Source organism: Centrocercus urophasianus, unplaced genomic scaffold (genome assembly GCF_019232065.1).
Source record: "Centrocercus urophasianus isolate 14NV4802_14NV808 unplaced genomic scaffold, USGS_Curo_1.0 seq_11, whole genome shotgun sequence".
Lineage (NCBI taxonomy): Eukaryota > Metazoa > Chordata > Aves > Galliformes > Phasianidae > Centrocercus > Centrocercus urophasianus.
The window spans coordinates 62,086,328-62,111,743 of NW_024884253.1; the positions used below are offsets into that span (position 1 = coordinate 62,086,328).

General features: G+C 35.0%; 1 protein-coding gene across 10 annotated transcripts in view; it reads left to right on the forward strand.

Moving 5' to 3' along the window:
- The window catches only part of PTPN3 (protein tyrosine phosphatase non-receptor type 3), a 177,912-nt gene that overhangs the window by 101,770 nt on the left and 50,726 nt on the right, over nt 1–25,416 (forward strand). For all 10 annotated transcript variants that reach the window (XM_042839820.1, XM_042839823.1, XM_042839822.1 and 7 more), the window contains 6 exons: nt 824–902; nt 2,407–2,451; nt 3,233–3,285; nt 11,489–11,609; nt 15,483–15,570; nt 21,071–21,159. In XM_042839820.1, the coding sequence (XP_042695754.1) occupies nt 824–902; nt 2,407–2,451; nt 3,233–3,285; nt 11,489–11,609; nt 15,483–15,570; nt 21,071–21,159 (475 nt within the window). The remainder of the gene's footprint in view (nt 1–823; nt 903–2,406; nt 2,452–3,232; nt 3,286–11,488; nt 11,610–15,482; nt 15,571–21,070; nt 21,160–25,416) is intronic.

Genomic DNA, 25,416 nt, shown 5'->3' on the forward strand with positions numbered 1-25,416 from the left:
GGCATCAGGGCTGTGAAAGCAGAAGTCAGCTTATGGTGTCAGTAAACTCATCCTTACATGGAAGATAAGAAAGAGGGAATTTGAGAGTATCCTATCCAGTTTCATGCACAGGTTCTGGCCAATTTTTGTCCCAAGTAACATAGGAAACTTAATTTTATGCTTGTTTTTAACAAAAAAAAAAAAAAAAAAAAAAAAAGTACTTCTAAGTCCATGCGTTGTTCTAGTCTTGTTTTGTTCATAAACAGTTTTGAGTGGCACAGGTTTACCAAAAAGGAGAGCCTGAGGACAGGCCAGCCAGCATGCTACAGCATGTACAGCAGCCTAGAGAATGTAGTGTAATAGAATTTGAGTGACAGTCCCAATTTGTGTTAGAAAACTTGAGCTATATTTTTAAGATCTTTTTATTTTTACTGTATGCTGTAGGTTGTGTAGGAATTTGGATAAAAAAGTGTTAGAAATTGAGACTGTGAACTTCTGGTGTTCCTTTGTTTTTCTATAATTAAGAATTATCCTGATTGAAATGCTTCATATACATCTGCTGCTTTTTCCTTTTTCAATAATCAAGTAAAGCAGCAAAGATAACTAAATAGTACTTTTATGTAAGTACTTAAAATGAAAGCATCAGAATATGTAAGGATATTTTCTAATTGTGGTTGGTGAGGGAGATTGGAAGAGACTTCTCAAAATAATAAGAAACCACAAGTAAAATAGGTGGGATTACAATGGGATTATTTGAATAACTTTTCTGTAAACATAAAACAAAAGAACTTAGGGTGTATGTTTTTTAAAAATAAAATTGATTTGGTGTTCTAAAATGTTTTAGGAGGTTTTCCCTGCACCCTTCGTTTTCGTGTAAGGTTTTTCATACCTGATCCAAACACACTTCAGCAAGAGCAAACCAGGTAATGTCTGATGTTTAATTCCCTAAACTAAGTATGTGTAAAGCCCTCATTTCCACCTCCACAACATGGCAAACTGCAGTATGTTATGTAATATTACACAGCATAACCTTATAATTGTTTGTATTAAATGTGTTTAGAATTAGCAGCTTTGTGTAATGCTCATAATAAATGGTTTCTGCTTTAAGCAGCCCACAGTTCCAAAATACTGGTAGAGCGTAAGTTAGTTACACAAATCTTTGTTTTATTTGCACCTTGGATTCTATTTCTGAACCTTTCATGGCTGCCTGTTTTGCTTTCCTTCTTTTATAATCCCTTAATTAACCAGATGCAATGATTAAAAAATGGGAAGTTCAGTGATTACGCTGTCTGCGTGCCCTGAGCATATCAGATTTTTCTTTGTATGAGTACTGAGTTAATTCTGAATGTGTGTAGTAGATTTGTTTCCAGGGCATTGTTTATTTTGTTTCAGGAAGAGCAGGTAACAGTACTTGTTTTCTAGATCTGGCATTTTTGAAATGCTTTCTTTGTTTGCCTGCTAGTTAATTTTAGTACCTTGAGAATGTAAATAGTAAAACATTATACATGATTTTTTTTTACAGGAAAATTAAGTTGTCACCCATTTTGATATTTGCTCTTTATGCAGTTTATAAACTGTTCTGCAGCTCTAAACTTACATTAGCCACAGGATGAGGAGAAATGGCTTTAAACTGGAAGAGGGTAGATTCAGACTTGATGTTTGGAAGGAATTCTTTACTGTGTGGGTGGTGAGACGCTGAAACAAGTTGCCCAGTGAAGTTATGGATGCCCCTTCCCTGGAAGCGTTGAAAGCCAGGCTGGATGAGGCTGTGAGCAGCCTGGTTTAGAGAGAGGTGCCCTGCCTATAGCAGGGGGTTGGAATTAGATGATCTTAAAGATCCCTTCCAAACCAAATCATTCTATGAATCTATGAAATGATTCCAAGACTTGTTCTCTGCAGTTCTTTACTCCCAGCTCTCCACTACTGCTCTCAAGTAGCGCTGTCAAACATTCTAATGTGAGCAAGGCTGAATGGCTGTTGGGGGATTGTTCAAGAGCTTTTGTCTGTATGCTGCTTGACAAACATCTCATCCTCCATTGGTCATTAAAAACAGTCCCAAGATAGACTCTCAAAGAATGTTTAAAATAAATTATATCCCAAATAGGTAATCCTAGAAGAAAAGAAGCCTGATTCTGTAGAGCAGTTTTTTGCACAGCAGTATTTTGCAGTGTTTGTTATGGCATAAATACTGTGGTCCTGTGGTTGTAGTATTGATGGTCAAAGATCCTTAAAACTGTTGTGAAAAAGAATGGGTGTGAGAGTACATATTTGTAAATGCCACTAAACTTTATTTATCTGTTTTATGGTTTGCCAGGGAACTTCCCTCCATAATAAAATGAAATCAATACTTCTACCAATTTAAACAATGCCTTTTAAGTACGAGTGTTGGTTTTTTTTTTTTTCATTTTTCAAAAAAATATTTTCTAGGCACTTATTCTTCTTGCAACTGAAGACTGACATTGTAGAAGGAAGGTAATAAGAATCTTCAACTTCTCCATAATTCTCTTTAAAAGCGAACAAATAAGCCTTTTTTTTCGGAGAGTACCAATTGCTGCTATAAAGATGTACCTTATGAAATACTGCTTAAAAAAAAAAACATGAGTTGCTTTGAAACACTTCAAATTTTCATGTAGCTGACTAAGAGCAGTTTATGAGTCCGTTGTGAGTAAGCTGTGGGAGATGTTGTTTCTGCACATACATAAATTTCGTAAATAGCAGTTCATGCTTTTGTTTCTCTTTAGTCTTGGGATATCTTCTCTTTATAATGAGCATTTACACAGTGGTTCCTTTGCCCAATTCCTCTGTATTTGTACAAAAAGTTGGTCCAGATATTTCCTGCCAAATAGAAATTGCCGCTAGGATCTCTTAGTAGGTGTTGGTTATGGAATTACATCTGAACATTAGATCAGAGCTGTCTTTGTACTGGCATTTGGCTAATTTTAGTGTTTACGTTTAGTTTCAAATACATTGGATGGCAGCTATTAAAATGATGTCCAGAGTTGCATAAAAATCCCTTCTTTGGTTTCCAGAATAAGCGTCCAGCAAGAATATGTCCTTTTAGGATGAGGTACATCTATTTGCGTAAGAAAATGTTAAACAACTAACCTCTGCTGTCTGTTTGATTTGATGGTTAAACTTCACAAGAAAAAATCAGACACAATTTGAAGATAAAAAGTCGTTACTTGCTGAAATAATTGAAAATACCATGTTCACACTTGTGTTCATATTGTCTAAATAATTTCTCCTTTTCCAGGTTGTCATGCCCTATTAATTCTGCTGTTGTGCTGGCATCATACGCAGTACAATGTAAGTGATAATCAATTTTCCTTTGATTAGTAAGTATATTTTTGGTTGTTCTGCAATGAAAAATAAGGAAAGATTTCTTTCCTCTTTTTGTGTGAAATGTTCAAAACGCTACCAGGAAGCGTTGGAAGGTAGTGGAAGTTATAGCCTCCAGATGTTTTACGTAGAAAAAGCCTACTTTTTTGAGTCTGTCCAAAAAATAAATAAATAAATAAATAAAAATTAATGGTGTTCTTATTTGTGTGTTTGTAGAACATGTACTGTTCCCAATGTTGTCTTTTATTTTTCTTCTTCAAAATCATAAAGCTTAGTGCATGTTACAGTAACTGCAAGATTGCCTTCCAGGGAAATAAGAAATCACCTAGAGAACAGTTAAGGGGGGAATAAATAAACTATTATGATTAAGAAATGGATGTTCTTACATAATGGGTTTTTTTTCAGGAAATACTGATTTGTTAGATATGGGAAAACCCTCAGCAGTGATTCTTACAATTATTTCCATCCTTCTCATCTGTCTGCTACTGGTAGAAAGATGTTTTAAGGGTGATAGCAGAAAAATATCTTCTGTAAGAGAAACAAAATGGAGCTGAATCCTAGATGGATAATTTAAAAACAGCTGAAGAAAGACCTTTCTTAGTATAGCAAAAATAAATAAATAAATATAAAAATAGAGTTTGAAGGATCAGTGAATTTTGCATTACAAAAAAAAAAAGGATGGATGGGGCAAACATAGTAGAATAGTTGTACAATTACTTTAAAATAAGCAATGTCCAGAAATTATAAGAGGTCACGAATCTAAAAAATTTGAATACAGTCTTCAGAAAAGGAAGTACAGAGTGTTGAGCTCTTGATATCTATGAAAATCCCAAATAGTTGCAAAAAATTCAATGTTATGTTTATCGTATTCAGTACCTTTTTATTAAATGAACCTTTAAACACATTCCCACTTAATGAGCGAGTTTGAAACCAGAACGCTTTCTATGAAAGGCTAGCATTCCAGTTTTCTTGCAAAAGAAAATGCATGCACACTTCTGCATCTCTGGGATGTGGTAAGGCACTGGAACACTAAAACTCTCAAAACTGTTAAGATGGTTAGTGAAGCATTGGCAACACAATTGTCCTGAAGCAAGAAAGTGAAAAGGTGCGTTGAAGAATGCAAATATTTATGGCAAGCTCAGGGTTACCAAGGTCTTCAAAATATGTTATGGGTAGTGTACCTAAAATGCCAAAGTAATTCCAGTTTCCCTTCAGTTTCATAAGAGCTCCCCTTTCAGTGCTTTGGATATTTTCTAGTGCAGTTAATTTTACTAAAGCAGAATGAAGGTCAGTGAAGATTGTGAAAGTTGTGTTTTAATCTTTCTCTTTGCTGGTGGACTCTGGAATTTCCCATTTAGCTACTTGCCTCATACTCCTATTTGTGTATTACCAGTTAAAAAGTAAAATCCCTTTTTTTTTTTTATACAACAGCTAGGATGTTTGTATGATACCTACCTTTACTGTTTGCTTCAGCAAATAATGAAGCATTCAATAAAGGCATATTTACTTAAAAGAAAGTAGTCTCTATTTTGCTACCAGGTTATTGCCATTCACACAATGACTGAATAAAAAGGACCTTCTGAGACCTGGGCATCTATTTTTCCTTATCTCAACATGTTTGCTGGGATTCTTGTCAAGTAAAAATGTTTTAGTTTTCTGTTGATATTTTAATCTGTTTGTACTTTTTAAGGAGAGTTTAAGTTAATAGGTGTGGGCTACCTCCTTGTTAAAAAGCAATTGTTTGAAGCTGCTGTGGAACAGTTCTAGCTGAGCCATTTTGTGATGGTTTTCTGTAACTTCCGGTGTATGCAGAGGAAGAGCTCACAGCTGTCTGAAGACTTTAAATTCTAAGTTAGTTTAATATTGGCAAATGCATTTTTGACAGAAGCAATTACTGAATTCTGGAATCCTTTTTTAAGGAGAGTTTTAACAAGGTGTATCTCATATCTCAAAACTGCTTGACTAAAGGCATGCTTTTCTATTAGAATAACAATTTATTAATGGGCTGTACCCCTTGTTTCCTACCAGAATAAAATGACAGTGTTGTACAGTCTATAAAATTAAATAATGTATGTGTTTGTGTCAGTTTTTTTAATTTAAAATGTGTAGCTGATTTACAAGCACTTGTTTCCTGTCATTTCCTGTAGTAAGTTCCCATTTCCTCAATAGCATTTAAATGTGCCTAACTACAGGTATGTAAGAGGTCCCATGGGTTTGGTGAGAATATGCTCCCATGTGTGTTAGTCCTTTGATGGCTTGAGACCTGAATCTGAGACACAGCAGCTAAGTCAACACAAAATACTGTGAATACTTGTAAACCTTATTTTTCTTGAGTTTCATTTGTGACTGCCTATTTTTTTTCCTCCTCTAAATGCTATTTCTCTTATCCCTTCTTAGCTGTGCTTTGAGAAACAGGAGATCTCTAGCACACTGCTGTCTTATTTTTAGCAATTTACTCAGGAAGAGGTTGATGGTTTGTTTGTGATTTAAAGGTTCTTTGAAGAAAAAGAAGGTGAGGATTTTAGAAAAGGTGAGTTTAATATGCCAGTTCTTCAGGAATTAGGGTAAGAGTTTATTCCAGTTTGGGGAGCTCCAGCAGAAGTTGCCCAAGGCTGAATTCCCATCTGTATCAGAGGAGAGAGACTGGAAGATTTAGGGGAACGTCACGCTCATGAAATTAATGGCACCTCTAAAGTTAGAGTTGCACTATGGAGTTTTTCTCCATCTGCTTTTTTTTTCTTTTTTGCCTGATTCTTCTAACCAAGGTGTACAATGAGGCTTTTAATTTATTAATATCTTTTGAAAATAGAAAATTCACCAAAACCTTAGGTTTCCTAATTTGCAGACTTGCCTCTTTGCAGCTAGTGTTTTGAGATTCTTTTTTCCTTTTGTATCATGAGGCATGGTGCTTTTCCATTCTTCTTTGAAGGGAAATAATGTTCAGAAGGACATCATGGAGGCTGACATTTACTCAAAGGTTGAAGTTCTGACTACTATCCTAGTACTCTACTGAGTACTGGTATCCCTTATCCTTTGGAACCACAGTCAGATTTGATAAATACAGACAACTTTGATCTGAATTTCCAGTATTTGAAATTATTTTCCATGTATGTGAGGTAGTGTAAGGATTATGTATGTGGCCTGTCTGTCCTCCTGAAGTGTGTTGTAATTCTGCTTAATCAGAGATGCATTTGATCATGTCTGTAACACTTGTAATTAACAGTACCAGTATGTTATTGGTGGTGGTGAAGATACCGGAATCTGCTTAAATAGGTGAATTAACATATTTGTGTTTTCTTCCACACGGTTCACTGTGGTCTACCTTACTGACCTTAAGTCTGCTGGCAGCTCATAGAACTGCTCTACTAAGATGATTCTGAACGCTTGTATACAGCAGTTCTGCAGCTGTTTGGGGCTGTTGTCCCTTAATTTCATTTTTCGGTTGTGATAAGTAATGCATAGGAGATCATTAATCCAATTGTTGTTTGTCCATTATCATTTCATCATTCTGTAAATATTTGTTTGAATCTATAATACTTTAAAGCACTGAAGTACAGTTCTGTAATCTCTCACTTTATTGTGCATCATCAAAGTAAATGGTTTTATTCATGTGATAGCTAGTTGTATTTTAATCTCTACATCTACATTGATTTTACTTATTTTGGTGCTTAATTTAGTGTCGTTTTAGTCTCTCTCTAAAAAGAGCCTACATTTGTATGTTTCTTCAAAATCATGCTCTGCTGTAGTAGATTTTTTTCCTGATTCCAGAAATATTTTCATGATGGAATATCTTGCGTTCACTATTTCTCGACAGTAACTAGCAGTACTTGAACTGTATTTCAGTGCTTATATGAAGATAAATTTAGAATCAACTTTGAATACTATGTTTTACTCTCATCTTTGCACGACACTCATTATTGAGATCCTCATACGTAAACCAGTTATGCAACTTTAACTATATTTTAATCTTGGATTGTCGTTTTCTCACCTGATGACTTTTACTCCTTGGTAAATAGTTAACTAATTTAACCTTTTTTACTTAAACTTCCATTCATTTTATTCCTACCACATCATGAGGAACTATATAATTTATACCCTGAACTTGTCCCATCATTTGGTAATTTTCCATTCCCTGGCAACATGAGCTGCTCATGTTATTGTCTTCTTCGAAGACCAGGCAATTCACTTCACTTGTTTTATTAATGTCAAGCAAAATGTTCAACGCTGCAAAAAAGTTACAAATTCATTGTGAAACTAATTGATCTTTTTCAGGTATAGCTATTTTTCAGGTCTTCAGAAAGTTGATACTAAACCTTCAGGCACTAAGTTCTCTGAGGATTCTTTTGAACCACATTCTCTGTAATATCCAACTGATTCCACATCATGCTTAGTAAATGAAGCGTTCATACGCTAGCCTTCCGATGTTTCTATTTGTTTGTATTTGTTTAGAACACCTATATGCAAAAACTGGTTCTGGTGCTATTGCTTTGTACATAGACATTAAAAGAAAACTTCCAGAATTCAGAACCAACTTGTCTTCTGCACCTCTGTGAGGTTTTTCACATAAACAGTGATGATTTTCTATTTTCTCTTTAAGTTACATAAAACTAACAGCTGATCTCCTTAGAATTTTACTTTGTGGATCTACCAGACATCTTTGTGGAAATAAAGAACCAGACCAGATTTAACAGATAACATTTTGATGCTGTTAGCATTCAGCAGCCGTTTCTAAAACTGGAGACAAGCAAGTAGTATCTTGGTCACACAGCAGGAGTTTTCATGTCATCGTTTTCATGTCAAGTATAACCACAGAAAAATTCAGCTTGGAAGAAGCTTCTTCAAAGTCAGATCACGTTGCTCAGGGCCTTTCCACTTCAGTTTTCAGTTGCTAGTGTTCAGATTTGCCTGTTGCCTGTCATCTTTTCTCATTTTCTGGTCTTCTCATCTTCTGCATCAGAATTCTACCAAAATGTCCAATTTTTTTTTTTTTTTTTTATTTTTTTACCCTCACTTGAGCTTGGCCTTTCATTCCTTTGATGCCTTCCTGCACAGGAGTTTTTCTTCTGTCAGGAAAAAGAGACAAAAACATACAGCCTCCCACATTGTTCTGAGCAAATTCTTTGTAAGAAATCTGAAGAAAACATGATTTATTTAGTCTACAGTAGGGCATAGACAGATCATATCCTGTGTCAACACGTATGAGCTCAAGATCTTTTGGTTGTTTTTTTCAAACATTGTTAAATTCATACAGTACTGAATTGGGACTTCAACCAAGGAAATTATTGCAGGGTTCCTTGGCTATTACAATATCCTTTTACTGAGTTATATGCCTTTTTACATGGAGTGTTGCCTTCTGTGTGAATGGTTCTGTCATGTTCCCTTTTTTAAAGATTGTCATATTAAATACCAAACTGTAAAATACAGGAAACTGACATGAAAATACCTTTTTTTTTTTTTTAATTCCTTCTTGGTTCAGTTTCCTTACTATAATGTTATAAATAATATATATATAATATATATAATATATAATATATATATTTTTATATATAAAGTTATAATGATTTAAAGAGCAATAGATAGTTAGAATGGGGAAATGTGTTCAAAAAGGTGAAGGAAACACCCCCCACTTTTTTTTTTTTTTTTAACTGCAACTTTATACCCCTGAAGTCTATATTTGCTGCTGACCTAGGTGATCAGAACAGAAGCTATGTCAGGGGAAACTTTTAAAATATCTCAATATATTCTTCCCCCAGTCTCTGCTGCAAAAATCCAGTAAAGAAGTGGAAACCTTATGGATTTTGCTGTGGTCCTGACACACCCTAATATTTTTTTCTTTTGGAATAAGTAGAAACCTGCACAAGACCATTACCCTTTCAAAGTGTCTGCTAATCAGCATTTATAGTTTCTCTTTCACTGTGACAGTCAAGTGTTATCTGGGGAACTGAAGAAGCAGCAAGTAGCACTCTGAGCTGCTCCCTGGATTGGCATGACCTTAGTTAGCTAGAAGTGTGAAAGAGGCCAGAGCAAAGTCCTTATATAGAAGGCGAACAAGAAGAACTCGTCTCATAACGAATGAAAAAAAAGAATTACCTAATACGAATGAATTCAAGTGGGCAATTATATTCTCTTATTCCTGGTAATCTGGTCTCTTCCTCTTGACAAAAATATGATTCAGACTTACTGCAACAGAACTCTTTCACCAGAACGATATGAAAAAATGTATGCTATGTTTCACAGAAAAGATCACTTGAGGAAAGTCTTCAATCAACTACTCTCATCTGCAGATTTCTTTCTCCACTTCTACTAAATGTCTACTTTGCACAAAATGTTCAGTTGTTCCATAGTCATAGCCTTGTTCTTGATGGAAACCTGGTGTTCTGTTAATATGCTAATATTCCTAAAAATAAATAAATAATCTGTTTCAGAAGTATATACACTTCTGAATATTCTGCTTTGTTTTGTTTTGGCTTCATTTTGTTTGCTTCAAAGATGCATTGTTTGACAGCAGTATTCAAATGTGTTTTAGTTCTAATAATACATATTCAAATATTAAATATTAAATCTGAAATAATATATAGTCTCTTGACACTTGCTTTGTCACTAATTTAAAAGTCAGACTACCCTCTGAAAGAAGAAGAAAAAAAAATTGAAAGCATTGCAGGAACGTTGGTATGCAAAACTAAATTACTCATTGTTCATCATTCTACATTCTTTTTCTATTTAAATACTTCACTTGATCTTGACAGTTATGTATGCAACTGTATTAGCTTCTGACTACATTTGTTAAGAAACTGTTTTGTACCATAGTGATTCACATTCCTAGGCTGTACATGACATGCTCTTTGGATATACAAGCAGCAAATACCAGTTAGAGCCTGCATTACAAATACACCATAGTTATTGTGCCTGGAAGTTATTTCTGAAGTACACCATTTTATATTTTTACTTTTGCTCTAGTCTAAATCATTTGAGTCTCTCTTCTACTAAATAATGGTAACAGAATGATTCCTAAAGGTTCTTTAACTTCATGGTTTTGTTGCAGTTTTCCATGCTGCAGTATAGATTGCAAACACAAATACTTATCCTGTGCTAATTTACACACCATACAGAAACATTTTGGGAATCTTTATGGTTTATTGCATATAAACAACAAACAAACAAACAAAAACAAACAAAAAAAACTTCATGCTCTCAAGCAAAACAGGAGAACTGTACAAGTTCTAGTGATTTGCTTAAACATCCCATAATTTTAGGTTTAATGTCTTAAAAGTATTTCATAAAAGTACCAAAGTTAACATGAAATAAAGGTTTTAATTTGTTTGCTAAATTGAAGCTGGGTAGATCTGTCAGGTTGAGTCAGCCACCTTCCTGCTACAAACCTTGCATCTTTGTAACAAGAGTAAATGTATATCTATTCTAGCACGTAAGTTTATGCTTGTGTGTTCTTAAATAATATTTGTGTGGACTGGGGCTGTAGATCTGTGATCGTTTGTACTTCCGTGTTTTCATATACCCCACCAACTCTGTTTAAGAATTCACTTTATCTAGTGACTGAAAGTAAAGTTTTAAGGGATGTTTTTAGTCTATAAGCATATATTTAATTTTGATAAGTTGTTACTATTCTGTGTAAATTAGGAGTTATTTCTTATGCTACATTATGCCTCATGTTCAGTAGGACAATTAACATTTGAATTCTTAGGGCAGTTCCAGTAGTTCTAGTTAAAACAGTTTTACAGTGTACAGAGTAGTTGGTCTTTAAGTGACAGATCTAATTAAAGTCTTCTATCTGTTGTGATCATGTAAAGATACATCAAATTGATTTCATTTGTCTTTCTGGAGCATTTTGCTTCCTTTTAATGTTTCAGTACTACTCGTCTGTGTCACGTACTGTGTGGTGGTGTTACAGACTGGGGTTGCAAAACTGTGGCTATAAGTGAAGTACTGATTTCTTTAAGTACCTGAGACTATAGTTAGGGTAAGCATATTTTGAGAAGTTCTTCACAGTTTTAATGCAGTTAACTGTGTTCAATACTGCTTGCCTGTAGAAAAATAATTCATAATTCTTGCATTTCTCCTTATGTGTGAATATTTTGTTTTATTAATTAAGAGAAGGGATTTCTTGCAAGTGATAATTAACTATGAAAGCTTTGTGTTTCTTGTTTTCCAACAGCACAACTTGGAGACTATGATGCTTCAATACATCATTCAGGATATCTGTCCAATTACAACTTTATACCAGACCAGAACAAAGATTTTCTTACCAAAGTAGAAGCACTACATGAACAACACAGGTAACATTAATTTTTAGCTTCTTGCCTTATAAGCTCTTTAAAAAAATCTTCCTTTTGCACTTCTTTTCGAGTTAGTTATATTTCATATAATGTATATTAATTGAAATACTTGCTTTCAGCATATAGGTGTGTTGAAACTTTATAAATAAATTTCTATCGCGAGGAGTAGAATAGTTAGCACAGTATATTGTTAATGGCAACCTTCTAGAGCACTGTACAAGATACTTGTGATTTTTTTGGATCAAGGGTCATTGAACATTTCTGAAATCCTAAAGATTTTTTTGTCTGTCAGTGAAAGGAGTGGTGCATAAGGGAGCCAAGCCTTGATAACAGATAACACTCTCCTCTCCTGAGTGTGATTGTAATTGGTTATTCCAGTTGAAGTCTACTGCTGATTACTCTTGTTAATCTCACTAATTTGTGCCATGACTGAATATTTAGAAAGACTGAATATTTAGAATTAGTGGTATTACCTTAAAATACCTCCATTTTCTTCACCCCTTAATATTCCTTAAATTTTTTTCTTTGCCATATTTCAGTACCCCGACCTCTCCCTCTTTTTTCTTTACTGCTGGTGGATGTGGTGAATAGTTCAGAACTTCATGTGTGGCCGCTTGGCACAGTCCAGAACATGCATGCTGTTTTGTCAGTTATGGGGGTAAAACAGAGATAACTACTGAACTCGCACAGCAACTTTTCCTTTAGCATAGGTAATAATCTGGTCTGCTTTTCTAGATGTTCAAGTTCAGGAATGCAACACCCAAGGCCTCTGCTCCTTCACAATTAATCTGATTCCAGAAGTTTCCAGAAGGCTCAGATGTCTTTGGCAAGGAACTTGTAGACAGGCATGAATAAATGATTTTTAGGAGGAATTTGTCCTGCAAGCCACTTAGGGAAGACTCTGGATAGTCTTGGAGTGGGTATGCTGAAGTCATGGCTTTACTGTTATCATAGCCAAAGATATGAGTATACCCTGCAGAGGACAGACTAGAAGTCTGCGCAAAACTCTGTGTGAACAGGTGAAGTCTGTTGGAAAGCACTTTATTTTCTGGATTCTTTCAGTGAAACTGATGCTTTCTTTGAACAGTTTTGCTAGATTAAGGCCATTGGTAGCTGTTTTAGTAGACTGAAGTTTAAATGCTATATTGCAAGCACTCTCTTCACATAGGTCATGTAATAAGAGTTATGAATAACAATACTTGAATAGACTGTACTAGGAAAAATAATTCTTCATTCATTTACAACATTTTTTGCTTAAGTCTTTAGGCATATTTATTTTGGAGTTCAGGGAGAGGGAGACAGGTTATTGTGTATTCTGGCAGTATTCCTTGCATCCTTCTTGGCAAATACAGTGAATACTGCTGTCTGAGACATTGTTTTCATGAGCTCAGTGCCAGCAATGTATTTGACAAGAATGATTGTGGTATTCACTGCACCTTCTAAGAAAAAAGTGCGAAAGGGTGAATTTATCTTACTATTTGAGGAGAGCGATGTTTGAAATGAGATCTGAAGAGAATTAGTAGTATTTGGCATACGTGCTGTGTAACATCTGAAAATTATTATAACTTTTTAAACCATTCTTAAGATTTCAAACCCAGCCCTGTGAAAATCTGTCCTTTTTCATTCTTCAACTATCATGGGGAAAAAATGAATGATCGTAATTACTGAAATGCAATATAGATTTGAGAAGACGCATTGCATCATGTTTGCTCTAGCTCCAATGCAATATTTTTAACTGGATGTCATATTCTTTTGCCAAAACTTAGAAGGAAGTTCTATAGACATACTTAAGGTACTGTTCAGCAGAATGTGGGTGCTGAGAAAGCAACTGCTATCCTTTCAAACTAGTAAAGCCTTCAGATATTTTCCTTCTGTGTTCATCTCTAAATCTATATAGACATTCTTTTCTCTTGCCTATCTATTTTGCTCAGTAACTGCCCACCACCAGGGACCTGTAGTGTTACCTTCCCCTCTATCAGACGAGTAGGGGGTCAAACAAACAAACAAAAAATTCTTAAGTCTCTCTTGAGGCACTTCTTAGTGGCCTAAATGAGACATATTTAATCTGAAGTAGATTATATAAGCAAATTGAGAATTAAAATTTGTAGGCGTTCCTTCTTGTTAGTTGTCAGGCTTTCCTTATCTTCCTAAGCAAAATTCTTGATAAAAAATTAACAAAAAGAAAATATACAGAAAGGAAACATCCTGTTGCATTATCAAATTGTCATTTTGTATGTTTGTTTTTCCATCCTCAACCTTTCTGGTAAACTGAAGGACACGATGTCAACTTATTATTTTTTTTAAATCAAGGTGATGGTAGTCACTGTAGATGTAGATCTGGGTAAGGACTTTATCTGCAAACTGCTTTTTGTTTCCCCTTCAGTCCTTATTCCGATATTGTGACATTCTCAAGTCACACTGCTGACAATGGCTTTATTACTCAAGATAACTTTGTCTTTCTAATTGCTTTCATGAAGATTGATAGTTGTTAGAATGGCAGTTCCAGGGAAGATTAGTATGGTTTGGAATTTAGAAGGTGGTATCTTGAAGTGGCTGACTTTCAAGGCAATTACTCCTTTAAAAGTTAGAATTACTGCTTTATATGAAATGTCTCTCTATCTAGTGTCCTAATGTAACATAACATTATATGTTTTTCTTACAGGTTGTTAGTTTAAATTACATTTAATTAACATAATTTAATGGGCATTTTTTCTTGTTTTTTCCTGCATTTTGTAGTAGCCATGAGATGATAGTATCTGTAGGCTTTTCTTCTTAAACATGGGTAGATAGTAATTGTTTGATCTTTGTTCTGACAGTTTCTCTAGTATGCTGTAGTGTCTGATTCACTGGTCTGTGCTGCAAGACCAGGATTATTGCTGGCACAATATGATGTCAGTAGCCCACAGCAGATTTTCTATTAGAGCAATGTTAGTATTAGAGTAGTATTAGGTTTTGTATTCTGTTGTCTAATCAGTTCTCAGATAATAAAATTATGGCCCTACAATTTGTTGGAAGCAAATATCTTTTTGTCATGCTTAAGGGGATATTCTTTAGGCTGCAATCCTTTCAGGTGAATGATTTGTAGGCTGCAGGGGAGAACGAACTATGTAGGGGTTACTTTTTGATTTTTTGTGTTTTAAAGCTCCTAATAGATTCCATGTAGAAGTTCTGTGAAGTTCTAAAGTTAGTTTGATGTGTGAGGATTTTTGAGTTCTTTTTGAAAGCAGGTGTCTGTCAGAGTCTAAAAAGTTTTTTAAAAAGTTTTTTAAAAAGTAGAAGATAGAATCCTTGCAAGTCTGGCACCACATTTCACACCTAACAACAGGGGGAAAAAATAGCATTTTGTTTATTGATTGTAAATTTAGCTTGTTGGGTTTTGTAACATTAACTTATTTGACATTTAATATTAACATTTAATATTTAATATTAACATTTAATATTCTTCCCTCCTTTCCCTTTACTTTTGTGTAGTTTCCTGCTTCTAATGTTTCTTCTTAACTTCATTCTGAGATAGTAAACAGTATATAATGGCTGTAGATACAGGTTCCTGTTACAAAAGAAGCCATTATAGTGGCCTTGTTTCCTTATCCCTTTAAACAAAACAGCTAAGATTTTTCTGAAAAGTGCTGAATGTCTGAGGCAATGACACTGTTTTATGACTTGGGCAATTTTGAGAGTCTCTTAGGAAGTCCTTACTAAATAAAGTACTTTGTGGAACTCTTTAATTAAGTTTTTCACAGATGTTGGATAGTAGACTCTTTTTTCTTTTTTTTCTTTTTTTTTTTCCTGCATTTGGAATAAATTTGATGTTATGTATTTTATTTTGTCTATGGTCTAAATCCTTTTTTTTTTTTTTTTTTTGCCCTCTTTCAGTGGCCTCAAGCAATCTGAAGCAGAGTCCTGCTACATAAATATTGCACGGACGCTTGAATTCTATGGAGTGGAATTGCACAGTGGTAGAGTATGTTTACATTGCAGTATTTCACTTGGAAAATGTTGTATACACATTCTTGTAGATATATACAGCAATAAAAACAGTAGAATTTTATTCTTGACTTTACCATGCGTAACTTTTGAATTTGATATTTTTTCAAATGCTCCGAGTAGCTTAGATTCTGGAATTACAATAAATAAAAAAAATTAGATTAATCTCGAAGGAGTTACAATGCATCTTAATAATAGTTTAATGCTGCAGTACATTTCACTTAAGAAATTTACTAAAGTTTATGAATGTCTTAATATAAGCAGCATTCATTTTCTTTACACAGCATTAAAAATATTGACCCATTTTTTATTTCCGTATCCTCTGACTATAGGCTGAATCTAAGTGGTAGGTAACCACTAGGGATGTATTTGAAACCCTTCAGACACAGTGTATTCATTGATAAGAAATATGTCCTAGCATTTCATTGTCTACTGGCATTTCATTGTTTAATTACAATGTCTGAATTGCCAATACTTCTTTTTCTTGCATCCTGGTGCACAAATGGTAATTCGTGCTCTTATAGATTAGTGAACTATTTTGGCATATAGCTTGCAGCATAAAAACCTAGTGAAGTGCAATGCAGAAGGTTGAGCTCCTTAATGAAGATGACTGCTGTTTTTACCAACATTCATTGAGATTTATTGATAATGCTGATATTGAGGATTTTAATGAAAATATCATTAGTTTCACTGGGGGATGTTCAGGTTGGATATCAGGAAAAATGTCTTTCAGAAAGAGTGGTGAGGCGGTGGCGCAGGCTGCCCAGAAGGTGGTGGAGTTCAAGTTCCCTGGCGGTGTTCAAGAATCTTTTAGATGTAGCACTACAAGATGTGGTTTAGTGGGGAAATATCGGTGGGGGATGAATGGTTGGGCTAAATTGTCTTCAGTATCTTTTGCAACCTTGTGCAGTGGATAGAAAGGATCATTTTCTTTCCTCAGTAAAATTTGTTCTTTTTTTTTATGTATGCTATCACAAATGAATGAGTGCATTGAATTAATAAAGATCCCTAAACTACTCCCGTATAAAGCTACTGTAATTACATTCATACTCATGGAAAAATTATTTTAAAAAACAGTAGTGGCCATTTTTAAGGGAATGCGGGAGTAGAAAGGGAAGGAAAAGACTGAAGGGATTAAAATATGAAAACTATGCTCATAACATCTGATAGGGGAATTAGGAGAGGCCAGTTTTACTTGACAACTGTTAAGATACATTGTTTCAAATGCGGAGGTTGTGGGTAAGTGATACCGGAAATTTGTTCATGCGTGCTATGACCCTGTGTTTTGTCAATGTAAAAATTTACCCTTATATGTTAAATGAGTATCTTAAATCTGGCTTTGTCTGGGTTCACTGTCCATTCTGTTATCTCTGTGAAATTTGTGCTTTGCTGAAGAGCCCCTTACCCATCACACCTCAGATTTCCCTGTATGCCTTTAGTTCATCAGTCTGTGCCTTTTAACTTTTTTTGGTTGCTTACTGTTTTGATAAGAGACCTTAAATTCCAGACTTTAATGATGAGACAAACTTCTATTCTCTTAGAATTCATGGGATGCAGTTTCTAAAATTATTTAAATTTCCTATAAACTTTTTGAATTGTAGGCTATTAAAATATACACAGGATGTTAGTAGAGATCAGTGTCAAATAGGAAGGACAGTTCAGAGTGGACTGAGACATTTTTCAGCCAAATAAGATTTCAGTTCAGAATAGTATCGTTCTCTGGAAATACTGCTTAAACAGTCTATTTCTTATTTTCAGTGCATTCTTTTGTATCTAATGGCACAGGATGGCTGACTGCTAGTCATGGTCACCTACCCTACCTGACACCAAACAGTATTTTTTCTGTGATCTGAATCAAATAGAGTACACATTTGAGTCAAAGCATCTCTATTCCAGGCAGCTAAGATGCATATTGTTTTGCTACTATTTCCATCTGAATTAATACCTTTGTTGCAATTCATTTATTTTTCAAAGCCTATGAGAAAAGTAATAGTACTGGGTTTCATCAGAGTGGACATTTCTGGTGTTCTGTCCTGGTAGATACTCTGTCATTTGCTAAGTTTGCTAAGCCTGTGCTGCAGCATCAGTCCTACAGAAGAGTATTCATCATTTGGCCTCATCTGGTAGTTCATGTCAGTTGTAAACAATGCTTTTCTGAAGTTTGAACAAGTCTGCTGAAATGGTCTCTGGTTTTGAAGTCTGCAGTGAAGGTTACATATCTCCCCTCACCACATCTTTACTGAGATTATTACATGAAACCCCAGCTTTGACAGGGGTATTTGGCATAGCTCTTCATAGCCTTCCTTGCTTAATTCTGTTCTCAAATCATCCTTTGTGACTTGCCAAATCCCAGTGCTTTGAACAGGTGTTAGCAGAGGCTAGTTACAAAACTGACATTTTGAAAGGTTTTCCTCTGTGAATCCTTGTAATTCAGCTTTCCTCGTGGATAAAATAATCTTAGTCTTAGATATTCTATGTGGCAGAGAAAGTGGGTAACAACTGTATTGACCTGTGTGCCAACTGTATGTCTATTTGCCTGTTTGCCAATAGACAGAAGAAACTGGTCCTCTTGTACTGGTGGTCCAGAGAGGGATGCTTTTGGATGATATTTCTAGTGGCTGGCGACTCTGCACATAGCAGGGAGGTTGAAATTAGATGATCATTGTTGTCCTTTTCAACCCAGGCTATTCTATGATGATGATGTGAAACATCAGATGAATGCCTAGCTTACTTAATCTTAGTGTTCTATTACGTGAAGTCAAACATTCTACAGAACTCAAGTGTGTGCTTCCTTCTAACAACCAAACAAAACACTTTGAGTAGAGTCTTAAACAGAGTTCAGTTATATTCAAAAATGAACTGATACTAAGAAACTCAGGAGTAAATTTAATGCCTCAAAACTATATCAAGGTTTCTTGAATTCTGTACTATATCTTCTTTTTACTTTAGAACACTATCTGATCTGATGAATAATTGTTCTGATATTAACCTGTTTCTGTTCTGGAGGGGAACTTATAGAAACTGGAGGGATACCTGCAGAATCAATGCTATTTCCATGTCCACAAAAGTCTTATTGGTGATTGCATTTGAAATTAAAAATCAATATTTAACTAACAAGATCACTGACATGATCATTTTTTACCTTGTTTGTGGGTTTTTTGTTTGTTTCGTGTGCTTATCTCTATAAAGAAAGAAGGAAAAAGCGGGACAGTTCTTAGCGCGGTTCAGTAGCACAGATGCTTTGAAAGGGAAGTGCCCATCTACCTCATCTTTCTTTTGTGAGACCCTATTTCTTTACACTGGTCCAAGATCTTGTTTTCAGATTACTTGTTTAATACAGAAGAATTCCTTAAATGAATAAGCAAGGAAGATTAGGTATTTGGACTGAGGTAGAGGCAGAATATGAAGTTTGTTTTGGCACAGCTTCTAGAAAAAATAGAGTGCTTTGGCCTACTTAATCCCCATCAAGTGTTTAGCTAATTCTCAGGACATCAGGAAAAGAGTCTCCGTCAGAGTGTGGTCAGGCACTGGAGCAGGCTCCCCAGGGCAGTGGGCATGGCCCCCAGCTGATGCAGTTCAAGGAGCATTTGGACAATGCTCTCAGACATAAGGTTTGAATTTTGGGTGGTCCAGTGTGGAGCCAGTAATTGGACTTGATGATCCTTATGGGCCCCTTCCAACTTGGAATTTTCTATGATTCTACGGTTCTTTTTCTGGTAAATTATTTAGGCTTTTTTTTTTTTTTTTTTTTTTTTTTTTTTAAAATAAAAATTTTTTTTCTGAAAAGATGTTTTTTTTTTTTTTTTTTTTTTTTTTTTTTTTTTTTTCTCCTCCTAAGCTGTTTTTCCTTCAGACTATTGATTTATTATTATTATTTTTTAATATTATTTTTTCTTTAAAGCAGGAACTTGGAGTAAGCTTCAAGTTCCAGTAACACAGGCTTCTGCTCTGTGTTACGTAGATGGTATCAGGACAAAAGCAGTTAATTAGATGTATTCCCTTGCCAAAACTCTTCAGTTTTTTCCCCAGCACATTACAGTAAAGAGGTGCAAGTTCTGGATTTCTGTATTATGCTGCCATAAACTGTGGCAAGCCAGGAGCATCTTCAGATGGAGGTTCAACCACCTCCTGTAGCAGCTGCCTTTGGACAAGTGGGGCAGCAGGTAGCCCTGCTGCTGCAGGGAATTGTTCATCATTTCAGTGAATTCTGCACTATTCTTAGATTAAGCTTGTTTGTACAGCTACCTATATAATTTTCGTTTATTAAATTCTTAGAAATAGAAATGGCGTCTCTCTTGTCAATTTTTAGTGCTGATGTATTATTTATTAAATATTTAGGTTATACACATTCTTTGTGAAGTACTGTGATATTTCACAGGTTTGTAAACTGTTGCAAATTGGATTCAGCTTAATTCAGTCATATACCTTTATCACAGTTTTATTTAACCATTTTTAAAGGATTTGCTGTAGACTTTTCACTGTTTTTAGTTCATGTGGTACGTGGTCTATTCTTCTGTATCTTACTAATATGAAGAAATAGGGATTGGATATATGAGAATTACGTGTATTTCAGTGAGCACAGAGTACCATCTAGAGGAGCAGCTAAGCTACTGAAGGCTCTAATAGAACCTGTGGCCATCCTTTGCAAAGTAATCTGAAGCTACATTTGAGTCAGACCTGATATTTTAACTAGTGGGTTCTATGCTTGTGTAGATATATGCACATATTCTGCTCTGTTTAGAAACTTGTCTATGATGTACTACCACAGGTCGATCACAGAGAAAATGTAAGCCAGGATTTGTAATTTTTGTAACATCAGGTTGGGTTTCACCTCAAATTGAGCATTCAGCTTTCCTCTTTTTTTCTTGTAAACCTCAAATTTTTGTTCTATTTTTAAGCTTTTATTTTTTCTCTACTGTCTCAGTAATCATAAAGCTATTGTAAATTATGTATGCGTCTTTCCAGTTTAGCATGTTAAGCTAACACGTTTCTTTCTTAATTAGCAATTGATTCAGTTTTGTGTATCAAATATTCATATGCATGTTCATATTGATTTAGCATATGCAGAATTGTGGCTACCTCTTGCCCAGTCTTTGGTAAGACCTCTTTGGAGGTCAGCTTAGAATAAGACAAATTTTGTTGCATTTCAAAAATTTTGACTGGCTGATCTTGAGAAATATTTCAGCTTATATACCAGTGCTGAGCTAGTGTAAGGTTAGGCTGGCAACTTTAGTGTCTTAAAGAATATCTAATATAGTTAGGTTAGCATTACAGCTTGTTTTAGTGACAGCAATACCTAGTAGATAGGATCACAGAAAAGACGGAAAAAAAAAAAAAAATAAATCCTAACAAGTGCTTGAATTTTTTGCCACAGGAGTTATATTTTAAGTATAGAAAACTAGAAAATGAATTTATAAGTAGATTAATAGGAATCGCAAAACTTATGCTTCTGCTCTTACAGTGCTTTTCTGTTGCAGGATCTCCATAATCTAGATCTCATGATTGGTATTGCATCCAGTGGAATTGCTGTGTATAGAAAACTCATCTGCACAAGCTTCTATCCCTGGTAAATTCGTTTATTATTGAAGAATTATATCTGGTCTTTCAAATTGTATTCTCATCTGCTTTAACATTTATTTCAAAGAAATTTGTAGTATATAGTTTTGTTCTTTATGAATTAACATATTTCCTTACGCTGAGGTGAAAATGAAACTTGTTAATTCTTAAGGACTTTTGAACTACTTGAACTATGTGAAATCTAGTTTGAGTCCATTCACACAGATGTGACATTGTATAAATAGGAGTACCTTGTGGTTTTAAAGATGTGTGCTGCTGTTCGTAAAGATGTTTGGTGGCTTTTTTGTTTCTGTTTAAATCAGCATAACTAGGAAGCTCAACAGCTAATGGTCTGATATTCGCTTCATAGAAATGCAAAGTGAATTACTTCAAATATTGGATTTATTGAAACAGGAATAGTCAGCACGTAAATTTTTAGATGTCATCAGACAAGGCTGTCTAATGGTAACTTGTGAGATTTAGAGTCTGTAGGGGAAGAGACTTTTTCATTGTACTGTGGTTCTGACAATATCTGACAGCATTTTAGAAAATATTCTCTATAGGAAGAAGAGTATATAAGATGTCTAATGTGAATGACATCAGAAATTAGGGAAGCTCTCATTATGAATAGTATTTATGTAGTTTATTTATATTATAGTAAGACCTGTTAAGTGAATGGCAAGTGATAGAGTCGTTTGGCTTTTCCTTAGGTTTTTTTGATTGGATTAGAAAGAAAAGAACGTTTCCCTCTTCTTTAAAATAAGTGTAATTAGATTAGAAAGTACAGTTTTATCATGTTATACATAATTTCTTCACATAATTTGTAACAGTTTTTCTGGAGAAAATTTTCAGTAAAACTATTAAGTTAGAATCATAGAATTGCTCAGGTTGGAAAAGACCTTAAAGATCATGAAGTCCAACCACAACCTAACCATACTACCCTATCTCTAACAACCCTCTGCTAAATCATGTCCCTGAGCACCACATCCAAATGGTTTTTAAACACATCCAGGGATGATGACTCAATAACCTCCCTGGGAAGCCTGTTCTTGTGTTCATGACAGGATAATGCATTTCAGTGAGTTTAATGATTTTTTGCACCTTGATTGTGCAAGAAGTGCCTATAAGCAATCTTCCTTAAATGCACAAGTTCTTCCCTCAGATCATTAGGAGCATAATCTAATAGGTATTTCCTAGGATAAAATAATATAATAGGTTTCCATTTAAATTTGAATGGTAAATGTACCATGTAGTCTCTGGATTTTCTTTTCATTGCAGTGACTTCTCTTTCAACTTAAATATATTGTAGCCATCACAAATGCATGTGAATAATGCTTTCATATACCACAGTAGTGTCTTGGGTTTTTTCCTCCACTAATGCACACTACAGCATAGAAAACTTTTATCTCTCATGTTTGTGCCCTGAGCTCCATCCTTTCATATGTCAATCTCCCAGCTTCTTGAAACAGCTGCAGATTTTAAAAATTTGCAACTGCAGGCATATTTTCTATCTTTTGCAAGGCTTATTATGCCAACTTCAGTGTCCTTTGGCATGAACAGGCAATAGTAACACCTGAAAACCATAGTGACAACATCTTAAAATCCAATAGTATGTATTTTTTATAGAAGGGAAACAGTGCTTTACAGCACGTAAGGCAAGAGGAATGCACAACATCCTATAATTCAAGAACTTCTTCAACCATAATGTCTCCTATTTTATCATGTTAGGAGATGTTACTTTTGAAGCAATCTACGTACTTTTATTCCTGCTTGCTCTTCAGGAATAAAACACAGCTGCTAAAACATTTTGCACATAAAATTGTAACTGACAAAAACAAAACAAGAAAAGAATTGGGGTGGGAACAAAAACATTTTTTCAGTTTGAGTAACTTTCTCTCCTGAAACAGCAGTTATGGGTGCTAGTAGTTTCAATTAACTGCTATTGTAATTGTTTCAAGCTTTCCTACTCTTTCTTTAAAGTTGTATTTGCGAGGAATGAAGGGCATAAACCCCACTACATAGGGGATGACTTTAGGTATTTTCAGAGTAGGTTGTAGTTATTCATTCAGGAACTGTGTCCATTTCTTCCATTCTAATCCCTCCTTACCCATTAAAAAAAGTAAATAAATAAATAGTCAGGTAAGTATGTTAGCTACTATTGTATGCACTTGTAGTGTATACTTTCAATTTCTTTTTAGACATCAAAGTGGAATACATTTTGGCAGTATCTGTAGTTTTAATGTATGTTGGTTGTGTTGAAAGCATGAAGGAGGCTCCTCATGAAACACTGTGCCTGAGAATGCAAAAAACCTATTCAGATAATTAGAATTGTTGTTTAGTCTTTTTATGTAACTGCCTATAGTAAGTCATCTCTTCCTGTGAACCGGGGAGGCTCCATCATAAATATGATGAAACTCAAGGTGGCAGCAAACACCGTCAAAGCACTCATTCCAACACCACAGTGCTCTGCAGCATTAATGGATATCAATACAGCTGTGCTGTATGGTAGTAGTCAAAGGGAGCCAAAAGTGTTTGGAAACAGAGAGGCAGTGAATAGATTGCCCTGCCTTGGTAAAGGGAGGATTGTCAATGAAAGCAAAGTTTGTAAGGAGCTGAGCACTCGGGCAGAGGCAACACAAGTCAAGGCAGTTTTAAAAATAACTTTGGATTTAACCCAAAAATTCATATTCTCTAGAAAATTATTCTTGGGGTGCTTTACTATTACGTGATCATTTCCAGGTTTATTTGGCAGGTAAAATATCTTAAAGGCAAAAGTATACAGGCTGGTCTCTGTTCTACATCGGCAGCAAAGGTAGTGTATTATATGCTGTTCACTGGATGCAGATTCTTTGCTTTGATAACTTGAGAGAAATTGCTAAAGGAATATATGCTTCATTGCTAGCTAAAATCAAGAAACTTCTGAACTAAATCTTACATAGACAACATTTGACAGGAGCTTTCCTACTGAATCTTCCTAGGGCAAACTGTAAGAATTACATTTAAGAAGTATTTTTCCTTGGGTCAAAAAATACCAGCTGTTAGCAGCAGAACCTCCATGGTGCTCAGAAATGAGTAACTATGGTTCAGTGAGTGACGAATCTGCTTTGACCTTTGTGAATGGTAGAAAGACAGGAGCCAAATATGTATCATTGTCACTGAGCTTCAGCTATTGAGCATTTTAAAAAATAAATTTTGATATTTCATGAAAGCTGCATGTTCACTGGACAGATGATTGGTAAGCGGTAGGGGCAGCTGAGCCACCTGTTAGAATAACCACAATCCATTCAGCTACTATTTTGGATGTGACACCTTCAAACCCTTGTTAAATCTAAATCCTTCAATGCCTTAATCTCTTGCTTTAGTCTATGACTTGTGCTGTACATGAACATTGCCTTGACTAATAGGCATAGTGCTGCAAATGATTTTGTGTTAATGTTACATAAAACTGTCAGATTAGCAAGTGTTGTTTGTCACTGAATTAAATAGGCTTAGTTATGCTTTAAGAATGAGTGGAATTGAGAGGTATGTTGTATATACAATGAAATAAAAGAGACTTACTGACTTGATTTGACATGAAGTGGTTATGTGGTCATGCAGAAAATTGTTTTAAAAGAAGTGGGGAGAGATGGAGAGAGTCTTGGTGTTTTAAGATGCTGGCTACCTTTTTGTTGTTAGCTGGAGGATGTTATGTTTAGTCTGTAAGGTCACTCATTTGTATTTTGTATTCCTGCTGGCACCGCATTAGTGTAAGAGCAGTGACAGCAACTACGTGAACAACTCCAAACGCTGAAGTGTAAGCAAAAGTAAAGAAACATGAAAGGAAAGAAACTAGAAAAGTACTGCTTCAGCCAGAGTAGCACTAACATTAAGATAGATTGTAATGAGCCCCACCTCAGTAAGTACTACTACAGATTTATATGACTTGTGGGCAAGATGGGAATGCAGAGCTTACAGATATACAGTACAGATCATTATCACTTGAGGCAGCAAGTCAAGTGGAGCAGATATTTCTAGAATTGTCCTTACAAAAAAGGTGGATATTATTTTAAATTTTCCAGTACCTTGAACAACAACTTGGTTGCCTAGGAATACTATGAATGAAATTCTTGTTCATTTGTGGTTCTGTAATTGATAGAGGAAAATATTTTTTTTGGAAGAGTGCAGGTTTGGTTTTCCACCCCTTTTATACAATAGTAGGAATTGTTCATTCAGTTCAATTGTTTGTAACTTGCATATATGATCTGCTCTGTGAACAAGGAGAGTTGCT